This window comes from Neoarius graeffei, chromosome 9 (genome assembly GCF_027579695.1).
Source record: "Neoarius graeffei isolate fNeoGra1 chromosome 9, fNeoGra1.pri, whole genome shotgun sequence".
In the NCBI taxonomy this organism is placed as follows: Eukaryota; Metazoa; Chordata; class Actinopteri; order Siluriformes; family Ariidae; genus Neoarius; species Neoarius graeffei.
The window spans coordinates 82590843-82607927 of record NC_083577.1 but is presented as its reverse complement, the minus strand read 5'-3'; the positions used below and the strand labels follow the sequence as shown (position 1 = coordinate 82607927).

At 40.9% G+C, this 17085-nt stretch overlaps 1 protein-coding gene across 1 annotated transcript in view; it reads left to right on the top strand.

Annotated features, from left to right (window-relative positions):
• LOC132892045 (coiled-coil domain-containing protein 148-like) overlaps positions 1–17085 on the top strand; it is a 353986-nt gene that overhangs the window by 329773 nt on the left and 7128 nt on the right. Inside the window, exons 13-14 of the mRNA XM_060930375.1 lie at positions 7887–8004; positions 13017–13151. Coding sequence (XP_060786358.1) covers positions 7887–8004; positions 13017–13151 — 253 coding nt within the window. The remainder of the gene's footprint in view (positions 1–7886; positions 8005–13016; positions 13152–17085) is intronic.

Genomic DNA, 17085 nt, shown 5'->3' with positions numbered 1-17085 from the left:
GTGTAGTGGTTAGCACTGTTGCCTCACAGCAGGAAGGTTCTGGGTTTGAGTCCAGTGGCCGACAGGGGTCATTCTGTGTGGAGTTTGTATGTTCTCCCCATGTCTGCATGGGTTTCCTCTGGGTGCTCTGGTTTCCCCCACAGTCCAAAGACATGCAGGTTAGGCTAATTGACTACTCTAAATTGTCTATTGATCAAGATTGGAGAGGGTGAGGAATTGATCAAGAAGAAGCAATTTTTGTTGAACTGCTGTTGAACATTAAGGCTTAATTGGTCCATAACTTCATTAACAAGTGTTGCCGGGCAAAACAAACCTTGCCCAGCAGTACGTATTTTATATTATGTTGATAATGGTAATAGTTCTTAATCATCAGCTGTCAGGTTATACTCCTCTGAAAATCCATGACCTTGAGCTTGACATTTCAGACTCATTCAAGGTCAAAGGCCATGGTGGCAACTGAAAGCCCATGTGGGACTTCTTATATGTTGATAATGGTAAACATCTGGCTATCATGAACCATTTTAAAGTTGTAGCCCTTTGAAAACCCATGACCTTGAGTTTGCCCTTTCATGGTCACTCAAGGTCAAAGATCATGGTGCCAAATGAAAGCCCATATGGCACTTCCTATCAGTTGATAGTGGTAAATATCTGTCTACCATCAACTGTTTGCAAGTTACAGCCCTCTGAAAATCCATGACCTTGAGTTTGACCTTTCAAGATCACTCAAGATCAAAGATCATGGTGCCAAATGAAAGGCCATATGGGAGTTCCTATATGCTCATAATAGTAAACATCTGTCTATCAGCAACTGATTTTGAGTTATTATGGAAAACGTTATTTTGACCGATTACCTTGACCCCCCTGACCTTTAACCCCCAACTGATATGGAGACTGTCCAAGCTACCCCATCATGCAGCGTATGGTTGGAAGCAGAATTAAAAGACGCACATTTTGGTTTTAGTGTGAAGTCAAAATGATGAATTTGAAGAAAGTTTTTGCAAAAAAAACTATTTTGACCTTTCCGGTGAACTTGACCTTGACCCGATTACCCCCAAAATTTAATCAGGTAATCTATGGCCCATTGCCCACCTACCCTGAAAATTTGAAGTCAATCGTTGCAACCGTCTAGACGCTAGATTATTAACAGACAGACACACAAACAAACAAACAAACCGCACTCCGTCGCGGGCGAGGTAATAATTGTAATTAAGCAAATCTGGGTAGAAGCTGTAAGCACCCCAGGCAGACCAACCTTCTTGCCAAGAAGAATAAAAATTGGTGAAGAATAAAGAGAGAAAAAATGATTTTCATGAAATGCGGATGACGCCAGACAGACGATGGACAGCACATGATGGGATAAGTTCATCACCTATCGGCCGGATGAGCTAATAATAATCCACTTTGGGGTAGTAACAGCGCTCTGCTTCCCGACATGCCTCATCACACCACCCCAGCGTGGATTATTTTCACAAAACCACATGGTCTGTCTTATTATTTCTTCCTTAGGACACTTTCTAATCTTGCCATGGCTGTCAGCCTGTGGAGATGATGTTGGGTAAGGAGCCAGTTTAATAAATGCAGTGCTAAAAACAGTCAGTTTACCTGAAGAGATTGAAAACGTTACTCGCCAAGTGTGAATTCCTCACAGAGTGAACGTCACTATTCGATCGTTGCCATATCAAAATGAACTTGTCTCATCAATTCGGTTCATAATCAGATACGGACTCATGAAACGTCTGAGATATTTTAGCACGATTGCATCATCATGAAAACAGATTTTATATATATATATATATATATATATATATATATATATATATATATTTTTTTTTTTTTTTTTTTTTTTTTCCACTGGCTCTGAAAATAATATCAATTCCACATGTACAGAAACCTGCACTGCAAAAAATGGCCTTTCAAAAATAAGAAATAAAAGATTAAAACAAAGCATATTTGCTTGAATCAGGTGAAAAAAATCTGCCAATGGAACTAGTCAAATTTGACTTGGTAAGATTTCTTAAAGTAAGATGAAAAATCTAACCTGTTTTTAGATGAAATAATTCCAAAATAACATTGGGCAACTTATTATGCGAGATCTGATAACTCAAAATAATCAAAATAGTTCTTATAACAAGATCGGACTTCTTACATTTAGCCATTCAAGTCATTTTTATTTATTTCATTTTAAGGGTATTTCACTTAAATTCATGACAAAGTCTTAGCAGTAAAAACTGAATTTAAGATAAATATACTAATATTAGGATTGTTAAATTCTACAACTAAGCATTGCTAGCTTAAAAGATTCTCCTTTTGTGACCTGTAATTAGTAAAATACTGTAGATATGAGACCAGAGACTATCTTGAATTAAGTTGACGACACATGTAGCATTGCAACAAGTTTATTTTTTTTCCCCATTTCAACATTCAAACATTAAAACTAGTGCTGTCAAAAATGTCGCGTTATTAACGCGTTAACTTGACTCAATTTTAACGGCGATAATTTTTTTATCGCGAGATTAACGCTCTGTGACATGATGTAGGTTTTTCATAAGCTTTTGAAACTGCCAGGAACTTGGAACAGAGACTTTGCTTAGAAAAACAATAGCAGCTAGACTGTAATGCCACGCCCCACACAGCCAGAGTCCTCTGCCCTCCTCCCTCAAAGAACCAGCGCGGGCAGGGCGCGCTAGTAGAGATGGGATTTATGGCTCTTTGATGGGATCCGCATCTTTGTGATCCGTTCTTTGAAAAGAGCCGTTCAAAAGACTGGCTCATTTGGCTCTTTTTAAATATTTATTCAGTTTTAAGAAGACAGCGTCTAAAGAAGCCAGATCCCTCTGAACTGTAAACTCAATGCTATCCCAGAAATCCTTCCTGTAATATGCAAATTTGGCCGCCTCTGATTGGACAGCGCGACGCATCAACAGGCAGAAAGTGTAAAAGTACAAAATGTGTTAAGTGAGCTGAAACAGTAAAGATCAGATTCAATGCAATATTTATCAACGAACAACTTAAAGTTAATATAATAGTGTACTTTATATTATAATCAAGCATGTCAAGCCTACCGTCACTGTGTAACCTGTCTCTCTGATAGACTAACTCAAACAGTAGATTACTTCACTCATGGTTCTCTTGTTAGTCTCGGGACGAAGAGCCACGGTGCTCGGCTTAGGTTTCAGTTTGCAGTGGCTGTGTCAAGACGTGTTATGCTTTGCAATAAGAAAAACATTGGTACAAAACAAGCCCATTCACTTTTTTATGCTGGTAAGAGAATTACAATGGTTTTTCGTGTGACAAAAATGTGCGATTAAATTGCGATTAATCGCGAGTTAACTATGACAGTCGCGACATTAATCGCGATTAAATATTTTAATCGCTTGACAGCACTAATTAAAACATCTCTTAAGATTCCACTTCCCCAGGACCTCAGGCACCAAAAAAAAAAAGTCTACGCATTTTGACTTATGGCCCTTTTCCACTACCCTTTTTCAGCTCACTTCAGCTCGCTTTAGCTCACTTCAGCCCGACACGGCTCGCGTTTCGACTACCAAAAACCAGCACGACTCGGCTCGCTTCAGCCCTGCTTAGCCCCTAAAACTCGCACCGTTTTGGAGTGGGGCTGAAGCGAGCCAAACCGAGCTGAGTGAGGCTGGGGGCGTGAGCAGACACTCCCCTGTGCACTGATGGTGAGGAGGAGTGTCCTCACATGCCCACACACGCCCCGCGAGCGCGCTGGGATCTGTAAACACCGCAAACCCGGAAGGAGAAGAATTACGAATTACGAGAATTTCTGAAGCCTTATGTGCCTCGCCTCATCTATACGCTCTTGCCAGTATCTGTTGGCGTTGTCGGTGACAACAAGCCACAGCACCAAGACCAGCAACACTAACGACTCCATGTCCTCCATGTTTATTGTTTACTATTCGGGTCGTGAGACTACCGCTTAAAAGATCACTGATGTCACTGTTTGCGCTGCTTAACGACATCACCTGACGTCCACCCACTTTCGCTAACTCCACCCAATGTGTCCACCCACTTCCAGCCAGCACGGTTCAGCGCGGTTGTAGTCGAAATGCAACTCCAACAGCCCCGCTCAGCCCGACTCAGCACGGCACGGCTCAGCCCGACTCAGCCGCGTTTGTAGTGGAAAAGCGGCATTACAGTGCTTACACAACGCCAAAGCAACAGTGCATTTTGGGGGCACTGACTATTCATGTGTACGAGGGGTTTACAAGATCAGGCACAAAAACAAACAAACAAACAAAAAAACCCACTGAACTTAACTCACAGCATTCCAAAAAGACGTCACTAAAATGCCCTCCACTCACTCATAGCCTTTTTGAAGGCACTTGTCTGGTCTAGAGTCTGTACAGCATCTAGAAGGAGCTCACTCTGAATGACTGAGAAAACACTCGCAGTAAACTTAGGATCTGTAAGGTGGAGTTGAATTGTAATGAAAGATTCAAAGATTTCAGTAAGGTTCATTTATTCCCAAAACAAGCATACTTTGTTTTTTTTCTTGAAACAAGATGAACCGCATTTCACAAATGTCCAAAATGTACTTACTTGTTTTAAAAAAAACCTTGTTTTATTTTCAAAGGTGCTCCAAATAAGACTTTTTCAAGACATTTTGTCTATATAAGATTTTCAAGATGGACTGTCTAAAAACTAGCCTTTCTAGCTAAATGAGGTTTTGCTTGTTGGGCAATTATGTCTTATAATAAGGGTGGCGAGATGTTTTGACTTGAAAATAGACAGATAAACTTCCTAAGATTTTTATTTTTTGCAGTGTGAGTGTGACTTTAAAGGGATCCTCCAGCAGATTGATTTTCAAACTTATTTTAAGTAAAAATAGTCATAGATTTCAAAAATCAAACTTTCATTTTCGGAGACCAAATTGTGTTCGAGGAAAGATAAATTTTCTTTAAAATGTTAGATGGGCTTGACATATACGATGACGTCAGATAGTGGTCGCTTGGGGCAACTCAGCTGTTTATATTCTCTGTTTATGTCATCATTTTGCTAGTTTTACAGGTATTTTACCGAATTTATCAGTTTTTAAATAAGTTTTCCTCATTGTGTAGCATAGAAATGCCACAATGATGCTAAAAAGAAAGCACAAGCTGGAACTAGACTGCATTTCTGCAGAGAAAGTACAAAGTGTGCTCAATCAGCTGTGGCAGTGTCACCGACAGAAACTGGATCAAACATGAGACCTCACACTGCAAAATCTTTTTCACATGATCTACAGAATGTGTCTGTGGCGAAGTGTATGTACTGTGTGTGTTTGTACTGTGTGTGTGTGTAGTGTGTGTGGCTGCGCATTCTAAAATCGCGGTTTAAAATGTCTCAACTCGCAACGCAGCATGATACTTCACGCTCTGAAATCTTTTTTACATGATCTACAGCTGGTGCTGGGGAAATTAACAGAGAGAATGTGTAGCATGGTTTAAAACAGAGATTTTAGAGACCAAATAGGTGTCTACTAATAATAGTTGTCAACTATTTGGTCTCTGAAAATGAAAGTTTGATTTTTGAAATCTATGATTACTTTTCCATAAAATAAGTTTGAAAATCAATCCGCTGGAGGATCCCTTTAATGATTATAGTTGAGAGTGATAAAGCTCATCTCTCATCCCTCGAGCTTTAATGCTGCTAAGCTGAGATCTGGAGCAATCAGGGGTCAGGAGAATGAGTGATGGAAAGAGAAAGAGAGAGTAAATTGGTAAGGAGAGAGGATAGATGGATGAAAGAGCAAGGATGTAAGGGATAAGCAAGAAAGAAAAAAGAAATGGTGAAAAGAAGAGGATGAGAGAGAGAGGCATGGAACAAAGAGTGATAGAGAGAGAGATGGAACAGAGTGATAAACAGAGATGAAAGAGAGTGATAACAGAATCGGGTGGGGGAGAGAGAGAGATGGAACAGAGTGATAGAGATAAAACAGAGTGATAGAGAGAAATGGAACAGAGAGAGAGAGAGAGAGAGAGATGAAACAGTGATAGAGATAGAACAGAGTGATAGAGAGAGATGGAACAGAGTGATGGAGAGAGAGGGATGGAACAGAGAGAGAGAGATGGAACAGAGTGATAAACAGAGATGAAAGAGAGTGATAAAAGAAACGGGTGGGGGAGAGAGATGGAACAGAGTGATAGAGATAAAACAGAGTGATAGAGAGAAATGGAACAGAGAGAGAGAGAGAGAGAGATGAAACAGTGATAGAGATGGAACAGAGTGATAGAGAGAGATGAAACAGAGAGAGAGAGATGAAACAGTGATAGAGATGGAACAGAGTGATAGAGAGAAATGGAACAGAGAGAGAGATGAACAGAGAGAGAGATGGAACAGAGTGATAGAGAGAGATGGAACAGAGAGAGAGATGGAACAGAGTGATAGAGAGAGAGATGGAACAGTGATAGAGAGAGAGATGGAACAGAGTGATAGAGAGAGATGGAACAGAGTGATAGATGGAACACAGTGATAGAGAGAGATGGAACAGTGATAGAGTGATAGATGGAACACAGTGATAGAGAGAGATGGAACAGTGATAGAGAGAGAGATGGAACAGAGTGATAGAGAGAGAGGAAACAGTGATACAGAGAGATGGAACAGAGTGATAGAGAGAGAGATGGAACAGTGTGATAGAGAGAGAGATGGAACAGAGTGATAGAGAGAGAGATGGAACAGAGAGAGAGATGGAACAGAGTGATAGAGAGAGATGGAACAGAGAGAGAGATGGAACAGAGTGATAGAGAGAGATGGAACAGAGAGATGGAACAGAGTGATAGAGAGAGAGATGGAACAGAGTGATAGAGAGAGATGGAACAGAGAGAGAGATGGAACAGAGTGATAGAGAGAGATGGAACAGTGATAGAGAGAGATGGAACAGAGTGATAGAGAGAGAGATGGAACAGAGAGAGAGATAGAACAGAGTGATAGAGAGAGAGGGATGGAACAGAGAGAGAGAAATGGAACAGAATGATAGAGAGAGAGATGGAACAGAGTGATAGAGAGAGAGATGGAACAGAGTGATAGAGAGATGGAACAGAGAGAGAGATGGAACAGAGTGATGGAACAGAGAGAGATGGAATAGAGTGATAGATAGAGAGATGGAACAGAGTGATAGAGAGATGGAACAGAGTGATAGAGAGAGAGATGGAACAGAGAGAGAGATGGAACAGAGAGATGGAACAGAGAGATGGAACAGAGAGAGAGATGGAATAGAGTGATAGATAGAGCGATGGAACAGAGTGATAGAGAGATGGAACAGAGAGAGAGATGGAACAGAGAGAGAGATGGAACAGAGTGATAGAGAGAGATGGAACAGAGTGATGGAACAGAGAGATAGAGAGAGATGGAACAGAGTGATGGAACAGAGAGAGAGATGGAACAGAGAGAGAGAGAGAGAGAGAGAGAGAGATGGAACAGAGAGAGAGATGGAACAGAGTGATGGAACACAGAGAGAGAGATGGAATAGAGTGATAGATAGAGAGATGGAATAGAGTGATAGAGAGATGGAACAGAGTGAGAGAGAGATGGAACAGAGAGAGAGATGGAACAGAGAGATAGAGAGATGGAACAGAGAGAGAGATGGAACAGAGAGAGAGATGGAACAGAGAGATAGAGAGAGATGGAACAGAGTGATGGAACAGAGAGAGAGATGGAACGGAGAGAGAGAGATGGAACAGAGAGAGAGAGATGGAACAGAGTGATCAGAGAAACATAGAGGAGAGAGAGACAGAGAGAAAGAGAGACACACTGACACGGTACTCTACTCACAGTGCGTGTGCATTAAATCAGTGTGGGTTAATATGCTATTAAATATATTTCTGATTCTTCTAATTGTGTGTGTGTGTGTGTGTGTGTGTGTGTGTGTGTGTGTGTGTGTGTAGGGTGCAGTTCAGAGAGAAATTGCTGCAGCATCGACAGCAAGAGCAACAAGCTAAAGAGAGACTCAAACAGAAAGAGGATGAGGAGCGCGAGGAGAGACTTCAGACACTACGCAATCAGGTACACACACACGCACACACGCACACACACACACACACACACACGGTCTCTCTTAAGTATTTTCACATCACCACACATGAAGCCTGGACAGTAGATGAAGGATTTTGAAGCATTACTGCCCCCATGTGGTAGATTATAAGACAACAAAGCTCTCCACACACACACACACACACACACACACACACACACAACATTACAAACTCCACTCAGGCTCAGTGACAGGCAAAGATGCATCAAACTGTCCTTTAAAATAAAATACCACACATCCTAATTGTAAACGTATCAAAATAAACGACAAAATACAGCAGCTCTCACGTCTCAAAGCGTCTATCTTTCGGCCTGTTCGATCTCTCGCTTCACCACGACACTGTGGGCAGTGTTCGAGAGCCACAGCTTTTCTCTGGCTCACTAGGAATGCCATAAATCTGACACATGCAACCAGTAACTATTCTGTTACATCCCAGATCCTCCTGTGATCACCCAGATGAAGGTTAGTTTTAAAGTAACTCAACAGTTTTAATGTTGAACTCACAGTTTGTTCATGACTCATAATTGTATCATAATTAATTGCTTGGTGTTTGCTAATGGTGGTGCACTGGTTAGCATTGTCACCTCACAGGAAGATGGTTCTGGGTTCGAATCTCGTGGCCTTTCTTTGTGGAGTTTGCATGTTCTCTTCCTGCCTGCACGGGTTTCCTCAGGGTGTTCTGGTTTGCTCCAAAGACGTGGATTTGGTCAGACTGCCTACTCGAAATTGCCCACTGACTACTTTTACGTTACCCTAAATCCCTAAACTTGAGCAACTTGTCTCCTCAGTCCCCAGACGTTTACAGACTGTTGTAAAGAGAAAAGGGGATGTCTCACAGTGGGAAACATGGCCTTGTCCCAACTTTTTTGAGATGTGCTGTTGTCATGAAATTTAAAATCACCTAATTTTTCTCTTTAAATGATACATTTTCTCAGTTTAAACATTTGATATGTCATCTATGTTCTATTCTGAATAAAATATGGAATTTTGAAACTTCCACATCATTGCATTCCGTTTTTATTTACAATTTGTACTTTGTCCCAACTTTTTTGGAATCAGGGTTGTACAAGTTAATATTAACCGTGAGGGCGGCGACTCTGGTCAAATAGTTAGCTAGAACATTCCATGATCTGGTAAAAGATTTAGCCTTGGTTACTAAAGCCTAGGTCACAACCGGACGTACGATTTTTTGGCCGTGTGATTTTTGGCGTTTCCCAAATTGCTGCGTTTTTTTTTGTTCATGGAGAAAGACGCACGTTGGCCGTAAGTTTGTCTTGCAACCTGAAAAAAACGTAAGCGCCTGTAGAGTTTGTTTGACATGACAAAGAACCTCTGCGGCCGGTCTACGGCTCGAAAATCAGCACGTCACACGCGCGCCCTCCGTGCGTTTCTTGCGTTTTTTGCACGTAGACCGGCCGTAGGAGCACGTACCGTACGGCCAGTTGTGACTGAGGCTGAAAAGAAACACAAAACTTAACAGGATCTGTTAATAATTGTAACAATTCTTGCGAAGAATCGATGGAAAACTGACAACCTGCATGTCGCCCACCTTGTGCTGGATCAATTTTCATACTGATCTCAACAAACCCGGGCAAACTATTGAGTTGGCATCATTCAGAGGCTGCAAGCAATTTTCATTTTTCAGTTTTATGATGTCATAATGTACGCGTCTCACAGAAATTATTTTATAGTAACTACAAAAATACAAAACACAAAAGTATTTTGATACAAAATATGAAGCCATTTTCATCAACCCGATTATTTAAAAATCGCAAAATCCTGTTTTGTATTGGAAATAAGTATTTTAAATACAACCCCAAACCAAAATGAGTTGGGACGGTATGTTGAAATTGAAATTAAAACTGAAAACAATGATTTGTAAATAATCTTTGAACTGTATTGCACTCAAAGCAATACAGCAGCACATTATTTGACCTCATGAATTTTATTGCTTTGGGTTTTTTTTTTTCTCAAAATATCCACATTTCAATTTTGATTTTTGCAAAGGGGGCGGCACGGTGGTGTAGTGGTTAGCGCTGTTGCCTCACAACAAGAAGGTCCGGGTTCGAGCCCCGTGGCCGGCGAGGGCCTTTCTGTGTGGAGTTTGCATGTTCTCCCCGTGTCCGCGTGGGTTTCCTCCGGGTGCTCCGGTTTCCCCCACAGTCCAAAGACATGCAGGTTAGGTTAACTGGTGACTCTAAATTGAGCGTAGGTGTGAATGTGAGTGTGAATGGTTGCCTGTGTCTATGTGTCAGCCCTGTGATGACCTGGCGACTTGTCCAGGGTGTACCCCGCCTTTCACCCGTAGTCAGCTGGGATAGGCTCCAGCTTGCCTGCGACCCTGTAGAACAGGATAAAGCGGCTACAGATAATGAGATGAGATGAGATTTTTGCAAAGCATTTTTAAAAAAAGTCGGGGCAGTAAAGCCACTTTATAACGTTCCCGTTCCTTCTCACAACACTTAAAAGATGTTTATGGATTGAAGACACCAAGTGATGAAGTGTTTCAGGTCTTATTTTGTCACATTCTTCCTGCAAACAGGTCTTAAGATGTGCAACAGTACAGGGTTATCGTTGTCACATTTTTCGTTTCAAAATTCTCCACACATTCTCTATTGCGGACAGATGGGACACGCCTTCTTTTTCCACAGCCACGCCTTTGTAATATGTGCAGAATGTGGTTTTGCATCGTCTTGTTGAAATCTCCCTGGAAAAGATGTCGTCTTGAAGGCAGCATATGTTGCTCCAAAATCTCGATGTACTTTTCTGCATTAATGCTCCATCACAGAAGTGTAAGTTACTTTTACCAAGGGCACTGACACAACCCCATACCATGACACACTCTGGCTTTTGGACTTGTTCCTGGTAACAGTCTGGATGGTCGTTTTCGTTCCAGAGAACATGGCATCCATTTCTTCCAAAAAAAAGTCCTGGAATACTGATTTGTCTGACCACAATACATGTTTCCACTGTGTGATGGTCCATCCCAGATGCCTCCGAGCCCAGAGAAGTCGATGGTGCTTCTGGATACAGTTAACATAAGGCTTTCATTTTGTGCAGTAAAGTTTTAACTGGCATTTGTGGATGTAGCTCTGTATTGTAGAGCTTGACAAATGTTTGCCAAAGTAATCCTGAGCCCATGTGGTTATACCAGCTATAGATGAATGAAGGTTCTTGATGCAGTGCCGTCTGAGGGATCGAAGATCACGGGGGTTCAGATTAGGCTTGAGCCCTTTGCCCTTTACACACTGAAATTCCTCCAGATTCCCTGAATCTTTTATTGATATTATGCACCATAGAGGGTGAAATATCCAAATCCCTTCCTATCTTTCTTTGAGGAACATTGTTTTTAAACACTTCAATAATTTTTTCATGCATTTATTGACAAACTGGAGATCCTCGGCTCATCTCCGCTCCTCAAAGACTAGACCTTTCCTAGATACTTATTTTGTACCAAATCATGATTACAATCACCTGTTGACATCACCTGTTTCAAATCACATCATTATTTAATTGTTTTACCTCATTACTTGCCCTAAATGTCCCCTGTCCCAACTTTTTTCGAGTGTATTACAGGACCGAAACAGAGGAATGGGTCAAAAGTGACCCGGCTGAGTTTTTATCTTCTATATCTTTGCAATAAATTAATTCCATCATTCAGTATTCAAGGTATTCCTCAATTAACTTGTTTTTGATCATCATACATCCTTATTTTATTTTTTCCTTTCTTACTTTTTGAATAAAAACCCTTTTTGTATCACTACCCTTCGAATGCACAACATGGGTCAAAAACGACCTGCATTCATTTTCCAGGTTATTTCATGTACGGCTGAGTGTTTCTATGATCTACTTTTGAAATAAATTCATTTTGTCATTTACTTTTCCAAATATGCAGTAAATATCTTGTTTTTGTTTAGCACAAATCATCATTTTTATTTTTCCTTTCTTAAGTTATGAACAAGCACAGCTTTTGTAATTCTACATCAAGTTTACACACATGGGTCAGAACCGACCCGCATGCATTTACTCCAGCGTTTGGTGGGAACTGTGAATTGTGCTTGTGTCAGACATTTCACAGCTCAGCACAGCGCCCTTTGCCCATCTCATACATGGAAGGAATGTTTTTCAATTGTTCTAACATTACCTTAGAAAAAAATTGATTATGTTTAGGTTACCTTGAGAGTGAGTAGATTATTTGTCAGAAAGTTACAAGTAATTACTATTAGCTACCGAGCTGTTGACATATTCTACTTTAGTTAGCTAATTTTATTGTAGTTGGCTTAGCTAACTACATAGTTAATAAATAAATAACTGGCCCCATTCACTGCTAAAGTAATTACTTGAAACAAATTATTATTATAGTATTAAGACATTTAATTTGAAATCACACTTGGATGACCCATGTGTAGTAATATAAAAAGTATTTTTGTTCATAAAGTAGGAAAGAAAAAATTAAATTAATGATTTGTGGTAATTAAAAACAAGATATTTAAAGAATACTTGGAATATTCAATCATAAAATAAATTGATTTCAAAAGATAGAGCAAAGAAAAACTCAGTCAGCATGAAATAACCTGGAAAATGAATGCGGGTCATTTTTGACCCATGTTGTGCATTAGAAGGGGTGTGCATATGTTTTGCATCAAAAGGTTAACAAGTGAAATGAAGTTGAACAACAAAACATGAAATATCTTGGGTCCATACTGTCTGCAATGAAACACAAGTCAGAGTAAATTTAGAGATCACTGCATTCTTTTTTTATTTTGTATTTTCCATACCGTACCAACATCTTCAGATTTGGGGTTGTACATGCATCATGAATACTGCCCATCCCTCACTTTACCTGTACGGCTTCAAATTGTAGGGTGAGGGGACAGCTCAGAAAAGCCTCTCCAAAACAAACAAACAAAACAAAGATTCAGTAGTGTATGAATTTGGTTATTTTAGTTAGTTTTAGGTGATTTTTTTTTGGTTGTTTTTGCAGGTTGCCATTTTGGTGGAGGCAGATCCAGAGAGGATGATGGGACAAACTGAAGCATGGAGGACCCGCCAAAATCCTGACAAAGATTTCATGCTGCAGAGACCCCTCTATCCCTTACACACCTATACAGACACACAGGTACCACACACACACACACGGGAGTATACACCAGCGTCCTTCAGGTCCAGAGAAAGTATTAAAGTGAATGGAAGGTTTGAATCCTAGGACCTCCAGAGAGTCACTGCTGGGTTTTTGCTCAGGTGTGGGCTCTGTTGGACTGAACGCTGGGGTACACATACACACACTCATGCACTCAGGAAACAAAAAACAATATCCTGATCTTTGATACACATATCACATATGCTCTGAACTCTAAATGCTGCCTCGGTCTGAATCCTGCATTTTTCATCACCTGTTCTTTCAGCATTGAGCTCAGAGACTGTAAAAGGCTCAACAAACAATTTCATTTTGGCTCAGTTGGAGTTGGAAAGATGTAGCTTCTGGGCTGGTCAAGGGCTTTGAATAGCTTACATCATAGATGTCCAAACTTTGTATATATGTACAGTGGGGCAAAAAAGTATTTAGTCAGCCACCAATTGTGCAAGTTCTCCCACTTAAAAAGATGAGAGAGGCCTGTAATTTTCATCATAGGTACACTTCAACTATGAGAGACAGAATGGGGGGAAAGAATCCAGGAAATCACATTGTAGGATTTTTAATGAATTAATTGGTAAATTCCTCGGTAAAATAAGTATTTGGTCACCTACAAACAAGCAAGATTTCTGGCTCTCACAGACCTGTAACTTCTTCTTTAAGAGGCTCCTCTGTCCTCCACTCGTTACCTGTATTAATGGCACCTGTTTGAACTCGTTATCAGTATAAAAGACACCTGTCCACAACCTCAAACAGTCACACTCCAAACTCCACTATGGCCAAGACCAAAGAGCTGTCAAAGGACACCAGAAGCAAAACTGTAGACCTGCACCAGGCTGGGAAGACTGAATCTGCAATAGGTAAGCAGCTTGGTGTGAAGAAATCAACTGTGGGAGCAATTATTAGAAAATGGAAGACATACAAGACTGATAATCTCCCTCGATCTGGGGCTCCACGCAAGATCTCACCCCGTGGGGTCAAAATGATCACAATAGTGGTGAGCAAAAATCCCAGAACCACACGGGGGGACCTAGTGAATGACCTGCAGAGAGCTGGGACCAAAGTAACAAAGGCTACCATCAGTAACACACTACGCCGCCAGGGACTCAAATCCTGCAGTGCCAGACGTGTCCCCCTGCTAAAGCCAGTACATGTCCAGGCCCGTCTGAAGTTTGCTAGAGAGCATTTGGATGATCCAGAAGAGGATTGGGAGAATGTCATATGGTCAGATGAAACTAAAATAGAACTTTTTGGTAAAAACTCAACTTGTCGTGTTTGGAGGAGAAAGAATGCTGAGTTGCATCCAAAGAACACCATACCTACTGTGAAGCATGGGGGTGGAAACATCATGCTTTGGGGCTGTTTTTCTGCAAAGGGACCAGGACGATTGATCCGTGTAAAGGAAAGAATGAATGGGGCCATGTATTGTGAGATTTTGAGTGAAAACCTCCTTCCATCAGCAAGGGCATTGAAGATGAAACGTGGCTGGGTCTTTCAGCATGACAATGATCCCAAACACACCACCCAGGCAATGAAGGAGTGGCTTCGTAAGAAGCATTTCAAGGTCCTGGAGTGGCCTAGCCAGTCTCCAGATCTCAACCCCATAGAAAATCTTTGGAGGGAGTTGAAAGTCCGTGTTGCCCAGCGACAGCCCCAAACCATCACTGCTCTAGAGGAGATCTGCATGGAGGAATGGGCCAAAATACCAGCAACAGTGTGTGAAAACCTTTTGAAGACTTACAGAAAACGTTTGACCTCTGTCATTGCCAACAAAGGGTATAGAACAAAGTATTGAGATGAACTTTTGTTATTGACCAAATACTTATTTTCCACCATAATTTGCAAATAAATTCTTTAAAAATCAGACAATGTGATTTTCTGGATTTTTTTTCTCATTTTCTCTCTCATAGTTGAGGTATACCGATGATGAAAATTACAGGCCTCTCTCATCTTTTTAAGTGGGAGAACTTGCACAATTGGTGACTGACTAAATACTTTTTTGCCCCACTGTATGTATTTCTATCCATATTCAGTGGATATGAGCAATCACGCGCTCTGATTGGCTCATCTACTACTAGGCTATCAGCTCATATATATGACTTGCAATCACGGGATCAAAATGTGCTACGTGTCTACGTGGGTTTCCTCCGGGTGCTCCGGTTTCCCCACAGTTCAAAGACATGTGGTTAGGTTAATATGAGATGGCCTTGGGCTGAGGTGCCCTTGAGCGAGGCACCTAACTCCCAACTGCTCCCTGGGCGCTGTTAGCATGGCTGCCCACTGCTCTGGGTATGTCTGTGTGTGCTCATTGCTCACGTGTGTGTGCACTGCTTCAGATGGGTTAAATACAGAGAAGAAATTTCACAAGTGTGTGATGAATAAAGTTTTTCTTTCTTTCTTTCTTTCTTTCTTTCTTTCTTTCTTTCTTGACGTCATGAGCATCCGCCATGATGGTGGATATACAAAGCGACTAGGATGGCAGCCGCTGAAAGCATGTCTGGAAACAATGCTGAATTTTCTCATTATTACCATGATTTGAACGGTCGAGCGAAGATTCAATACAAAGAGAATATAGATTTGTGTGGATCTGATTTTTCAGACAAGTCAGATTTTTCTGAAGATAAGATGCTTCTACTGACCATTGAGTACCCAGATATCGCGTTCTATCTCGTTTGGCAGGCTTCGTGGGTCGAAAAATCTCAAATGAAGGCTTATAAGTCCATGGAAGTCTCTAACTACTTTTTCTCTGGATGCGTAAATACCTTATTAATTAAACCAGTCAACGATGACAAAGCAGTCGTACTTGCACGGGTAAGTTAGGGCTTATTTTTCATTTAGTTTACTTCTATGTGTAAACAACAGACAAAGCGTGAAATTTTGACAAGTCTCTCGCTTTGTGGCTCACAAATCACATTTCAATTTATTTCAGGAACAATTTCGCTGGCGCTCCTAGAAGCGAAATGGTAATACACGTGTTAAAATTATAACAACGACCGAGTGAACCACGACGAGAGAGAACGCTCATTTTATAGCAAAATTCTAGCAACACGAAATAAAATTCTTCCATGATATTATCGAGAAAGCTTTTGAATCTCACCTGAGATAAAATGATCACTGCAAACACGAGCTGTTTTTTGGTTTTAGCTTCTGTTAGATCAGCCCTGCCGATGTTGTTCAGCCGCGCTCGTCTCCTCTCCGTACTCAGCCTCAGAGTTTCCTCGCCCTCTTTCCGAATCACGGATGGAATTCTAAAAAATCGGAACGTGCCACGGTCACGAGTACTGTTGTGACCACAAAGATATGGCAGAGGTAAAAGAACGCTTAAAGCAGCGGGAAAACAAAGAGAGCTGCGCACGCGTGACGATGTTTTGTATGGAATGTTGCCTGACCCCGCATTTGTACAGTGGTACTAGAAAGTTTGTGAACCCTTTAGAATTTTCTATATTTCTGGATAAATATGACCAGAAACATCATCAGATTTTCACACAAGTCCTAAAAGTAGATAAAGAGAGCCCAGTTAAACAAATGAGGCAAAAAATATTTTACTTGGTCATTTATTTATTGAGGAAAATGATCCAATATTACATATCTGTGAGTGGCAAAAGTATGTGAACCTCTAGGATTAGCAGTTAATTTGAAGGTGAAATTAGAGTCAGGTGTTTTCAATCAATGGGATGACAATCAGGTGTGAGTGGGCACCCTGTTTTATTTAAAGAACAGGGATCTATCACAGTCTGATCTTCACAACACATGTTTGTGGAAGTGTATCATGGCACGAACAAAGGAGATTTCTGAGGGCCTCAGAAAAAGCGTTGTTGATGCTCATCAGGCTGGAAAAGGTTACAAAACCATCTCTAAAGATTTTGGACTCCACCAATCCACAGTCAGACAGATTGTGTACAAATGGAGGAAATTCAAG